Here is a 13,549-nt window from a genome sequence, read left to right as displayed (position 1 = left end):
AGTCACATGATCGAAAAGCTGACGATCGCAAGTAGAGATTGGGAGCTTTCCGTTAGCCGCCAGTAACTGGTGCACACTCTCTGCACAGTTCTGTTTTTTTGTGGGCACGCATATACGTGGCCTCTTGCCGTTAAGGCCCACCCACCGACTTAAATTTGTTACTATTGTAATTCGGAAATCTCCAAATAATGAAAATTTTATCTGAATTTCTATTTGGAACTAAACGAACCGCACATGTCAACTCCAGTTTATGTTTTAAAAAAAATGGTCAAAATGGTCAAAAAACCAAGAAACACTATATGGTTGTGGGAAGGTTCATCTGTAGGACAATGGTGATATGAACATGCACTCTCATTTCCCATGAGTTTGGAATGTTGAGCACCAAGAGGACAGCTTATGCTTCAGCCTTAACTAGGAACAGCAGGACTGATCAGTTAAGAAGAACCAATTCAGACTCTTCTGTGGATGTTGGCCAAACCAACGGTGTCTGCAGAGGTCACATGGGACCCATATACCATGATTGGACTGTATACCTCCAACATATCACACTGCACATGTGCACCTCTCCCATGGCTACATTCATAGTCAACCTTCTACTTACGTCACTTCCTGGAAGGCCAGACAGGCCAGCTTTTCCAGCTTCTCCTGGTTTTCCTGGGGCTCCTTTTGGGCCCTATAAGAGTAGAATCCAGTACAAATAAGTCCATCAATCACTCTTTAATAAAGCATGATATATAGATAAACACAACCACTGATGTATACCTACTAACATACACACAATAAATGTGTACATTACAATTACAGCTGAACTTCAGGCAGAAATAAAAGTCACACATTAATGCAAATGTTAGGTCTCTTTCACAGGTTAGGTCTGATCAGGTCTGCCTGTCAGGTTTTTAGGTAGACCTGATTGGATGGTCCATTCACCCCTATGGACAGGCAGGTTCACACCCACCTATATCTAGATCTGATCCAGTCCACTAAAAATAAATAAATAAATAATAATTAAAAAAAAAAACAAAAAAAAAACATTTATATCTATCTATCTATCTATCTATCTATCTATCTATCTATCTATCTATATATATATACAGATCGGATTGGATGATCCATTCACCCCTATGGATAGGCAGGTTCACACCCACCTAATTCTAGATCTGATCCAGTCCTCTAAAGATAAATAAATAATAATAAAAAAATATATATATCTATATATAGATATATATATATATATGTATCTATCTATATATATATATATACAGATAAGATTGGATGGTCCATTCAAACCTATGGATCTAGATCTGATCCAGTCCACTAAAGACAAATAAAGAAAATAAACAATTTAAAAAAAAAAAAATAAAAAAAATAAAAAAAAAAAAATATATATATATATATAAAATTATTAAACAGGATTTATATATATATATATATATTCACCCCATGGACAAGCAGGTTCACACCCACCTAATTCTAGATCAGATCCAGTCCACTAAAAATGAATAATAAATAAATATATATATATATATATACAGGTGTACCTCAGTTTACGAATTTAATGCGTTCTCCGGACATTTCGTATTGCGAAACATTCGTAAACCGAAACGCGGTTTCCCATAGGAATGCATTGAAAACCAATTAATTTGTTCCGGAGGTCAGAAGGAAGTAAAAAAAAAGTCGCTGCCGCTATAGGTCCGTACCGGTTTTTAAATGTAATTACCGACTTTTTATTTTCTTCACTATAGCTCAGAGAATCAGCTGTCATTTCCCCCCAGCTAAAAGAAACAAAGTTTCCTTTTAGTTTATTTCCATGTTTCCTTTTAGTTTGTTTCTGGAGATAAAAGAAACAAAGTATTCTTTAGCTCCGGGGAAAGTGACAGCTAATTCTGTGAGCTATGGTGAAAAAAAAAATAAAGCTGGCAATTGCATTTAAAAATCGGCACCGCCATACACTTCGTATTGCGAAAAAAATTTGTAAACCGAGGCATTATTTTCAATAGATTTTCGTTTGTAAATTACGTTAACCGAGGCGTTTGTAAACCGAGGTACACACACATATATATATATATAGGCAGATCGGATTGCCTAATTCCAAATCTGATCCAGTCCACTAAAAAAAAAAAGGAAGGGGATCCGCTCCCTTCCACAGAGGCAGATCGGATTGGAGGGTAGTTGGGGGAAAATAGACAGGGAGCCTGTTTACCCCCTGCCACCCATAGAGCAGAATGGGTTCTGTTTGTGTCCGCTCTGCATAAACTGATCAGACGTGAATGTGTCATCCACCCGCTCTACAGGGGATCTGTAAGCAGAATCCACCATGGGTGAAAGAGGCCTAACTGTACAAGCAGTACAAGGAGCCAGTCAGTTAACCTGCACTGATCATGTGCTAAACGGACATGCTGATAGGTGGAGAGAGCAGAGTGACAGAGAGATGAGCTCATCAGTCTGCTCCTTTTCTTTTCGCTGTCAAGTCAAAAGCTTGGGGAAAGACAAGACCTTTAGGTGTTACTTAGCTACAGCAGAGGAAAAAAAAACAGGTCTGCCCTGCTAGACAGGGTTGTGCTGTGTGACAGAGCTGTGTAAATCGTGGAACTGGATGGACAGAAATGCACATCCCTTGGTAGGTAAAACAGCTTTTTATATGTATGTATTTCATTTGTGCATTTAGCAGTTTACCTGAAATTCAGCTTTAATAGAAATAAAAGCCTACTATTGACAACTATTGAGATCTAACATTTTACTTACTGCGGGTCCAGGTAAACCGGCAGGTCCGACTTCACCCTGAAAGAGAGAAAATGGAGAATACAATTTTAATTGTCTATTATGGGGCTGTTCACTGTGAGTGTTTGTAATCATTGTTTTGGAAATGCAATAAAATGAGCAACTTGTTGCTGTACGCTAGAAAATCCCCAATACAAATTAAAAAAGTTACTTGGAGGAAGGGGAATAATCTTTCCTGATTATTGTAGCACCCTCTAGGTAGATAGGATTTTTTTTTGTTAGAGGCTTGTTAGAAACCTGGGATGAGTCAGCCTGGGAATTAGGCAATGAGGTTGCCTCAGGGCAAACTGGGAGGCTCTACATGGCAGGTCTTCTGGAGCCCTCCACCCTTCTAGAAACTACAGGAACTTTCTGGAAGATTGGCGAAGGAGGGGAGGAGGCCTGGATTTGGATGTTTAGGGGAACCTGGATAATCCCCACGCAGGAGGCCTGGCATGGTGACTGGGACCATAGGCATCCCAGTCACCATGTGGAGTGGTGCCGGTGCAGTATCCCTTGAAGATATGTATCCCCTGAAGCAACTGCACATGTGCCAGTTTCAGACTGAAGATGCCAATTTCCGACTTTATCAGAGAGCCGGCGACTGGCTTCTTTGGCCTGAAACCGGCACATGCGCAGTTGCTTCAGGGGATACTCATTTTACAGCTACACCGGGGGCAGCTGTCACTGTGCCGGCATCCTGCTCCTGCACCCCCTGTGATGGTATCACCCGGTGCTCCCCTTAGGGACGTTACTGACTGGGACAGCCCTTAAATGTGAGAAATGTGTTAAAAGTGAGCCTGAACAGCAGCAAGTTGTTGGAGTCGGATGGAAGATGAACTGAAGGAATATGCTGAAGTGTGGAGCCTGGGAGGGTGTCCCAGAAAGAGGAGCCTACCTACAGGTTGAAGCAAACAGAAGGATCTCCACTCTCCTAGGGAGGGCATCATGTCAGCAGGGAAGGAGTCAGCCCAGTGTAAGGCATGAAAGCAGCTGCAACCCACCAAGCTACAGGACAGGACAATGTGAATACTCCTACACCCCTTGGGCCACAGAAGGGAGAGGATGGTCAGGTGCAATACCCAACTAGTTCTCATCTGGGACTACCCTACAGTAGATTCTGGAAACCTTTGCTCAAGGATACCCTCAGGACAGCCAGGAGGATGAGGAGAGTTTCATCTGGGGTCTAAAGAGGAACCCTAAGAGTGGACTCAGTGCTCCTTGCTAAAGACTGTTGCTGATATTTGGTCCACATTTTTATACAGAAGTTGTCCTCGGGGTTTACAGTTCCTTGGGCATCCCATATACCCCTAGACCCCATCCAAATTGTTAACCCCTAATAAAAACAACAAAAATCAGGCTCAAGTACTGTTTTACTGACTCTGAAAGAAAGTATGGAAAATACATGTTGTCTGGCTGTACAGAGCTTAGAGGAACCCAGTAAAATCCAGTGGCCCTCAAGAGGGTAGTGCTACATTATTAATGTGGGATCTTCCTGCATTTCGTAGAGTTCTTCTGCTAAGTTCATGATAAATTTGGTTGGTCCAGGCACAAACAATAGGATCTGCATAGCTATGCAAAAAGGGTTATCGAAAAGATAACGAGGACAGGAGCCTAAGGTTCGACAGATTCCAGATATTGACGTGTTGGTGAACACAAGTACAAAGGATGTAGAGCAGGTAGCTCTCTGTAAAACCGGTGAACCCAACAAAGATCACTGTAGCAGTGATGTAAAAAGATGGTCGGGAAGTGAGAGTGTCAACGCCGTTTAACAGGTCCCGTTGATTTTTTTTGCCATATGATTCACAGGTGTAGCCAACACATTTCAGGGGCTCACCAATCCCCCTTCATCAGGGCTTGTACTTGCAGCATAAATAACTAAGTAGCACTCTGGACCTGGATGAAATGCTGGAAAAGAACCAAATAACGTGTGTAGGAAGGCTCATGAAGCGTACCGGCCAGACAACTATTCAATTCCTTTCAACCATTCCATTATGGTTGAGTGTGCTACATTTATTCTGCAACTGCAAGTCCTAAAGAAGGGAGAGTGGTGATCCCCGAAACACGTTGATTTTCATTTTGGCCAATTATAATTTAACCAACTTAGTTTGCACCAGGGGCGGACTGACAACTCATGGGGCCCCCAGGCAATAGGGGATCATGTAGCCCCTGTGTCCTTGCCCACACTCAAAGCACACCCAAAAAAGCCTATAAAAGGTACCAGGGGCATTTCATGGGGCCTCCTACTGACCCCGGGCCGAGTACTCGAATGGTCAGTCCTCCCATGGTTGGCACCCTTTCTTCTCATTTTTTTAGGACCTGGAGGATGAACAGGAAGGCACACATGCCTGACTGCCATGCAGAGGGAGGATGTACTTGTAGACAGTTGGTGTGTGAAGAGTCTATGGCAGTAGAGGAAAAGCTAATGGGGTGGCTTTTATGTTTCTATTACATTCCTCATCAATGGTAATGTTCTGGAAATGTTCTGGATAGGCTGTCCTCATATTGATTAGTGGTTCCAAATGAATAATAATTACTGCAGTGGGGAACAGACACAAAAAGATGGTAGATGAGCTCTGAAGAAGGGAGTACGTCTCATGAAACGCGTTAGCCTACCTCAATGAGGGTCTACCGTTACTTTGGACCATCACCACTGACTCTTTATCTCTGTTTTAATCCCCTTTGGTTTGTGAGTATGCACTTTTATGCTTTTAAATAAACTCATGTTTCACCACGGTAATGCACGAAGAGAGTACGCCCTGTTTTTGCTTTTCTTTACCAATACCAAGATTTCCCAATCTTCACCTGCACCTCAGTGAATGACAGTTACAGTACCCCTAGTCAGCATGAAGATTTGACCGCTGGTTTCATTTTTTTGGATAACAAGGGGCGATACACAGAGACAGCAATAAAAACTTGAAAGGGGTTCTAATCCATCTCCACTATGTCTAAAACAGAAAAAATTTTGCCCTCTAGTTATTCTTTAGCCAATCATTTTTGGCATAGTAAAGTTTATGGGAACCCCAACATTTTCAATTTAAAATAAAAATGAAACATAGCAACATTGTCCTACGTGTCTCGCATGGAATGGGTGGAGCCTCCTTGGATTGTTCATTACGGGTTCAAAATTTCTTCAACATCTGGGAATCTTTTATCTAAACCTTGCCAGTAGAAACTCAACAACCTATATTACAATGCTTTCAACATATCTACTTAGACTCCTAACCAATGATCCTCCAATTGACATTCCACACCCCTCTTAGGCCCCTTTCACACGGGCGTTCCGTATGTCCGGGTTTCATCTGTCCGTTTATGGGTGAAAAACGGACACCCGTGCATTTCTATGGACTAACGGATGTAAACGATCTTACATCTTTTAATGTCCACATCCATTATTATCCATTTTTTTGAACGGAAGAAAAAACTATTTTTCTTCAGTAGCAAAAAATTGAACGGACACGAAATGGATATAAACGGATGCAAACGGATGTAAACGGACATACGGTTTGTTTTTGCATTGGTAAAGGATGTAAAAAATGGATGTGAACTGATGAAAAACTGGTGTAAAATGATGAAAAACCGATGTAAACTGATGAAAAATGGATGTGAACTGATGAAAAGCTGATAAGAACTGATGCAAAACTGATGTAAACTGATGAAAACTGATGAAGAACTGATGCAAAACTCATGTAAACTGATGTAAACTGATGAAAACTGATGAAGAACTGATGAAAACGGATGAAAACTGATGAAAACTGATGAAGAACTGATTTAAACTGATGAAAAACTGATGAAGAACTGATGGAAAACTGATGGAAACTGATGAATAACTGATGAAGAACTGATGGAAAACTGATGTAAACTGATGAAGAACTGATGCAAAACTGATTTAAACTGATGAAAAACTGATGAAGAACTGATGGAAAACTGATGGAAACTGATGAAAAACTGATGAAGAACTGATGGAAAACTGATGTAAACTGATGAAGAACTGATGGAAACGGATGAAAAACTGATGTGAACTTGGAAAAAACGTGACTGAACTGATGAAAAAAATGGAATGCCCGTGCTAAAGAACCCTTAAATTGAATTGGATTTTTAGGACTCTTTCACACGGTGTGGACCCATTTAGCGGATCCGTTTGCTCAGCGGGGATCTCTCCTCTGATCCCCACTGAGCAAGCGGATGACAGGTCTATGTCTGTTCCACTGCTGCAGAGCAGGCACAGAGCTGCTGGCTCTCCTCAATGAGTGGTCGGATGAAAATGGACCGCCTGTCCATTTTCATCCGCTCTGACATTGCTCTCATGCCTAGTATGGTCAGTTTTGAATAGGAAAGCAGAGGGACTGGCAGGGATTTCACGCAAAGGAAGCAATACAAAGAGTACAGGAGACTTTTTCATACAAGTAGATGGTACAGCAGGCACATATGTTGGGTTTACATACAGTATTCTTTAATTCCTCATAGTCCATGTAACAGGGGGAGTAGCAGAGGGGAGTCCCTTGCCTACCTACATTGTAAGATAAGGTGTCCGATGTCTTTCTCATCTCAGAAAGTTGGGAGGTATACAGTGATCCTGAAACTTTGGATAGATGGAAATTGCAGGTGCCATTGGCCAGGGCTCCTTGGGGGCAGGAACATTAGGACAACTAGACCTAAACACAAGCAGTTGCTCAAGTCTCCTGGATTCCATGGCATAGTTAGGATAAGGGAGGGAAATAGCAAAGACTGGACAATGTACATTTGTAAAGAGCAAATATGATTTTAGATCAATAAATACAAATGAAATATTGGAACAACAAGGATTTCACGTCGGGATGTTTTTGCATTTTGCACCATTATTGTATACTTCTACAAGCGATAATAATAAAGGCAGGCTTGTTTCATAAACACAACTAATATTTCTTTCTTACGTATTCAGCGAATTTAAACAAACAAGGCCATTGATGAAATTGTGAACCCCTGTATTCAGCAGCTAATTCAACCTTCCTGCATGGGCAGTAACCTCAACCAAACCCTTTCAGATCATGAATGTGAGGAACGTCTTGACTGAGCATCCAGTAAGAGGTCACAGCACAGCATTTCTTCGGGTTTGTGGTCAGGACCTTAGCTTGTTGTTTGTAAAACACAGAACTTTCTTCTGTATAAGCCTCTTTGTCGTTGCATTTCTTCTGTGTGTTGGACCATTGTTAAGTTGTACGACCCGACTTTTGTGATTTAGACAGACACACTTATATTGTGGAATTTCCTGATACAGCCTGGAATTTCCTGGTCCCTCAGTCACTGTAAGCCATCCAGACCCTGAGGCAGCAAATCCGTAGACACCACCAGATTCCACGCTTCATGCCTCAACACTGGAATAAAGTTTTGGTGTTGCTTTGTTTTCTCCAACATAATACTTCAACATTGAAAAGGCTGGTCTGATATGTCTACATAACATTGTTCCAGTAATGCTGTGAAACATCAAGGTGGATTTAAAGGGAACCTGTGCTCAACTTTTCTTCACTCTCCTGCTGCCCTGTTCAGCCGCTGGGAGTAAAGAAAAGCAGCCTGGTCCAAGCTTCAAGTCCCTTCTGACATTCTGATGTAGCTTTCACAGTGCTGAGGGCCCCCTTTCCCCATGTGTCAGTACAGAACCAATCACCATGCACCATCACTGAGAAACCCCCCCATGTGTCAGTGTGCTGAACCAATCACCAAGCACTATCACTGAGGACCCCCTCTCCTAGATTGTAAGCTCGAAAGAGCAGGGCCCTCGAACCCCTCGTGTTTTGTATTGTTACTGTCTTGTCTCATGTTCTGTCCCCCTCGCTACTGTACAGCGCTGAGCATACCCTTTGGCGCTTTATAAATACTGTATAATAATAATTATAATAATGTGTCAGTGTGCTGAGCCAATCACCAAGCACCATTATTATTATTATTGTACAGGATTTATATGGCGCCAACAGTTTGCGCAGCGCTGTACAATATAAGGGAGACAATACAATTACAATACATTTCAGTACAGAAGGAATAGGAGGACCCCCCCCCATGTGTCAGTGTGCTGAACCAATCACCAAACACCATCGCTTAAGATCCCCCCCATGTGTCAGTATGCTGAGCCAATCACTAAGCACCATCACTGAGGCCCCCCCCCCCATGTGTCAGTGCTGAACCTATCACCAAACACCATCACTGAGGACCCCACTATGTGTCAGTGTGCTAAACCAATCACCAAGCACTATCACTGAGGACCCCCCATGTGTCAGTGTGCTGAACCAATCACCAAACACCATCACTGAGGACCCTCCTATGTGTCAGTGTGCTGAACCAATCACCAAACACCATCACTTAGGATCCCCCTATGTGTCAGTGTGCTGAGCCAATCACCAAGCACCATCATTGAGGACCCCCCCCTATGTGTCAGTGCTGAACCTATCACCAAACACCATCACTGAGGACCCACCCCATGTGTCAGTGTGCTGAACCAATCACCAAGCACCATCACTGAGGACCCCACCCCATGTGTCAGTGCTGAACCTATCACCAAACACCATCACTGAGGACCCCCCCCCCCATGTGTCAATGTGCTGAACCAGTCACTAAGCACCATCACTAAGGAACCCACCCCTCCCTATGTGTCAGTGTGCTAAACCATTCACCAAGCACCATCCCTGAGGACCTCCCCCATGTGTCAGTGCTGAACCAATCACCAAGCACCATCACTGAGGATTCTCCCATGTGTCAGTGTGCTGAACCAATCACCAATCACCATCACTGAAGATCCCCCCATGTGTCAGTGCTGAACCAATCACCAAGCACCATCACTGAAGATCCCCCCATGTGTCAGTGCTGAACCAATCACCAACACTGAAGATCCCCCCATGTGTCAGTGCTGAACCAATCACCAACACTGAAGATCCCCCCATGTGTCAGTGCTGAACCAATCACCAAGCACCATCACTAAGGACCCCCCCATGTGTCAGTGTGCTGAACCAATCACCAAGCACCATCACTGAGGATTCTCCCATGTGTCAGTGTGTTGAACCAATCACCATCACTGGAGATCCCCCCATGTGTCAGTGCTGAACCAATCACCAAGTACCATCACTGAAGATCCCCCCATGTGACAGTGCTGAACCAATCACCAAGCACCATCACTGAGGACCCCCCCCCATGTGTCAGTGCTGAACCAATCACCAGGCACCATCACTAAGGATCCCTCCCATGTGTTAGTGCTGAACCAATCCACCTCTTACATGGTATGAACCACATGTTCCTATACTCCCAGCTGTGCTGGGCATTTTCTTCCATCAATAGAGAGGTGGCGGATCAGAAGAGGACGCCATTGAAGTGAACCTGGTGCTTTGGCCTGCATATACAATAAACCAGGTTCACTTTAGGAAAACGTACGATAGACAACAATATTTTTTGGAAAGCAGGTAATAGATGTTACCATGTGGAAGAGATCCCTGCAGCTCCAGATTTGTCACCTTCGTGATCTCCACCATCTATTTGAGGATCTGATCTACAATGCACTTCAACGCAGATCGAGTGAGGACTATACGTATAATGGGGGAGGGGGGGCATATTACTACCTACACATTGTATACCTTAATGCAGGAAATACATAAAGATAAAAATATGAAGCCTTCAGAACAACTTTAAGTGCCTTTTTCTTTTTTGAAAGGCAAGTCATACCAGGAATGATTGCAACACCTCGCTAGAAACTCATCCTTCACATTACAGTCTCCTTTAGATTCACAAAATGATATAATATGAAGACCTACCTAAAGTATTTATTCAAGTTGTATACAATCAGGTGGGCTACTGCATAGATGTTGGTGGATCTAACAAATGTACAGATTGTAACGTGTAATGGGCTTACCTGACTGGAATGCCTGACTCCAAATACCCTCATTGCAGATACAAAGTATTTCGCACAGTTCTGCTCTCCGGTCTGTATGACCTGAATACCCCAAATCAGATACCGATTCCCTATGGCCTGCTCTGCCAACACAATGTTCATGTGCAAAAAACACAAACCACACTCCAGAGTCCACTGCTGATATTTATTGCAACTCTGAGATACTGGACAAGAGTGCCCCTTTACATCAGGGTCCTTTTCAGAGTTCTCCATTATATCAGGGTCCTTATCAGAGTTTCCCCTTACATCAAGGTCCTTATCAGAGTTCCCCCTTATATCAGGGTCCTTATCAGAGTTCCCCATTACATCAGGGTCCGTATCAGAGTTACCCCTTACATCAGGGTCCTTATCAGAGTTCCCCCTTATATCAGGGTCCGTATCAGAGTTCCCCCTTATATCAGGGTCCTTATCAGAGTTCCCCATTACATCAGGGTCCGTATCAGAGTTTCCCCTTACATCAGGGTCCTTATCAGAGTTCCCCCTTATATCAGGGTCCTTATCAGAGTTCCCCATTACATCAGGGTCCGTATCAGAGTTCCCCCTTACATCAGGGTCCTTATCAGAGTTCCCCATTACATCAGGGTCCGTTTCAGAGTTCCCCCTTACATCAGGGTCCTTATCAGAGTTCCCCCTTACATCAGGGTCCTTATCAGAGTTACCCCTTCTATCAGGGTCCTTATCAGAGTTCCCCATTACATCAGGGTCCGTATCAGAGTTACCCCTTACATCAGGGTCTTTATCAGAGTTCCCCCTTATATCAGGGTCCGTATCAGAGTTACCCCTTACATCAGGGTCCTTATCAGAGTTCCCCCTTACATCAGGGTCCTTATCAGAGTACCCCCTTACATCAGGGTCCTTATCAGAGTTTCCCCTTACATCAGGGTCTTTATCAGAGTTCCCCCATACATCAGGGGTCCTTATCAGAGTTCCACATTATATCAGGATCCTTATCAGAGTCCCCCCTTACATCAGGGTCCTTATTAGAGTTCCCCCTTACATCAGGGTCCTTATAAGGTTTACCCCTTACATCAGGGTCCTTATCAGAGTTCCACCTTACAGCAGGGTCCTTATCAGAGATCCCCCTTACATCAGGGTCCTTATCAGAGTTCCCCCTTACATCAGGGTCCTTATCAGAGATCCCCCTTACATCAGGGTCCTTATCAGAGATCCCCCTTACATCAAGGTCCTTCTCACAGTTCCCCCTTTACATCAGGGTCCTTATCATTGTTCCCCCTTATATCAGGGTCCTTATCAGAGTCCTCCCTTACATCAGGGTCCTTATCAGAGTTCCTGCTTACATCAGGGTCCTTATCAGAGTTCCTGCTTACATCAGGGTCCTTATCAGAGTTCCCGCTTACATCAGGGTCCTTATCAGATTTCTCCCATACGATTCCCTTCAGAGTCCCTCCTTACATCAGGGTCCTTTTCAGAGTTCCCTCTTACATCAAGGTCCTTTTCAGACCCTCTTACATCAGGGTCCCCATCAGAGTGCCTCCTTACATCAGGGTCCTCATTAGAGATCCCCATACATAAAGGGCCTTATCAGAGTTTATCCATACATCAGGGTCCCCATCAGAGTCCCCCCTTACATCAGGGTCCCTATCAGAGCCCCCCTTATATCAGGGTCCCTATCAGAGCCCCCCTTACATCAGGGTCCCTATCAGAGTCCCCCTTACATCAGGTTCCCTAACAGAGCCCCCCTTATATCAGGGTCCCTATCAGAGCCCCCCTTACATCAGGGTCCCTATCAGAATCCTTCTTACATCAGGGTCCCTATCAGAGCCCTCCTTACATCAGGGTCCCTATCAGAGCCCCCCTTACATCAGGGTCCCTATCAGAGCCCTCCTTACATCAGGGTCCCTATCAGAGTCCCCCCCCATACATCAGGATCCCTATCAGAAGCCGATACGAAATGATCTGAATCCTCAGTCTCTGCACTGAGTCTGAAGATGTATATGCGTTAAACAGCACTATGTTCAGGAACAAAAGTCAGCATTGGACACCAACGCTCCTCTATACAAGTACCATTAATATGTATATTTTAGAACAGCAATAATATCTCTTATACACAAAGATAAATTGAATGTAACACTCAATGATCCTTTAAAAAAAAAAAAATCAACCGTGTTATTTAAAGATCAGCAAGTGAATAAGGAGGTGTCCTGTCCAGAAACGTCTGCGCTCTTCAGATGGATGCAGACTCTGAGTCTTTGATAGGAGCAGGCAATGCACACATATGTGGAGGCAGCACACAAGGACCTCTGTGCACAGTCTGGTCCCTCCTGGCTGGAGTCTGGCAGGGGAGGGGGGGTTGCTGAGAGCGATACACAGAGCATCCTTTGTACCCCACTGAACAAACACACCGCTTCTCCTGCACACAAGAATTCCTTTAACCCATGACATGCCACCCCAACCAATCACAGGGCAAAGAGACACACACTGACCAATGCCCCTCCAGCGGAGAAAGGGTTAACCTCCGCATACAACTCTTACCCTAACCACTGTGTCCACCCTCAGCCAATCAGAGCTACTCACATCTATTCCATCCTTGCCCGGTGTTCCAGGAGGTCCAGGTGGGCCAGGTGGTCCTGGAGGTCCCGCTCTCTGCAGAAAGACAGACAAGAAGACATTGTCATCAACAGATAGTCACAATGACAAGATCACATCGGGTCAGAAAGTTCATACTATGCGAAATATTGCAAAGGAGTCATCGATTCCGGTATTAAAAATATATATTTCCAGTTATGTCCCGGAAAAATAACTTCCAGGACCCTCCAATGGTGAGAAACCAAGTCAATCTCACCTGATACCCCACATCAGGGGCGGACTGACCATTTGGAAACTCGGGCACTGCCCGAGGGCCCGGGGTCAGTAGGGGGCCCC

The 13,549-nt window shown here is 44.1% G+C and overlaps 1 protein-coding gene across 1 annotated transcript in view; it reads right to left on the bottom strand.

The window, feature by feature from the left end:
- The window catches only part of COL9A3 (collagen type IX alpha 3 chain), a 66,075-nt gene that overhangs the window by 44,949 nt on the left and 7,577 nt on the right, over positions 1-13,549 (bottom strand). Inside the window, exons 2-4 of the mRNA XM_089661551.1 lie at positions 13,202-13,270; positions 2,743-2,778; positions 602-673 (exon numbers count right to left, since the gene is read on the bottom strand). Of these exons, the coding sequence (XP_089517677.1) occupies positions 602-673; positions 2,743-2,778; positions 13,202-13,270 (177 nt within the window). The remainder of the gene's footprint in view (positions 1-601; positions 674-2,742; positions 2,779-13,201; positions 13,271-13,549) is intronic.

Source organism: Staurois parvus, unplaced genomic scaffold (assembly GCF_062004578.1).
Source record: "Staurois parvus isolate SC_StPar_1 unplaced genomic scaffold, SC_StPar_1.0 ptg001349l, whole genome shotgun sequence".
Classification (NCBI taxonomy): Eukaryota; Metazoa; Chordata; class Amphibia; order Anura; family Ranidae; genus Staurois; species Staurois parvus.
The sequence above is the reverse complement of the archived record's forward strand: the minus strand, read 5'-3'. Positions and strand labels throughout refer to the sequence as shown.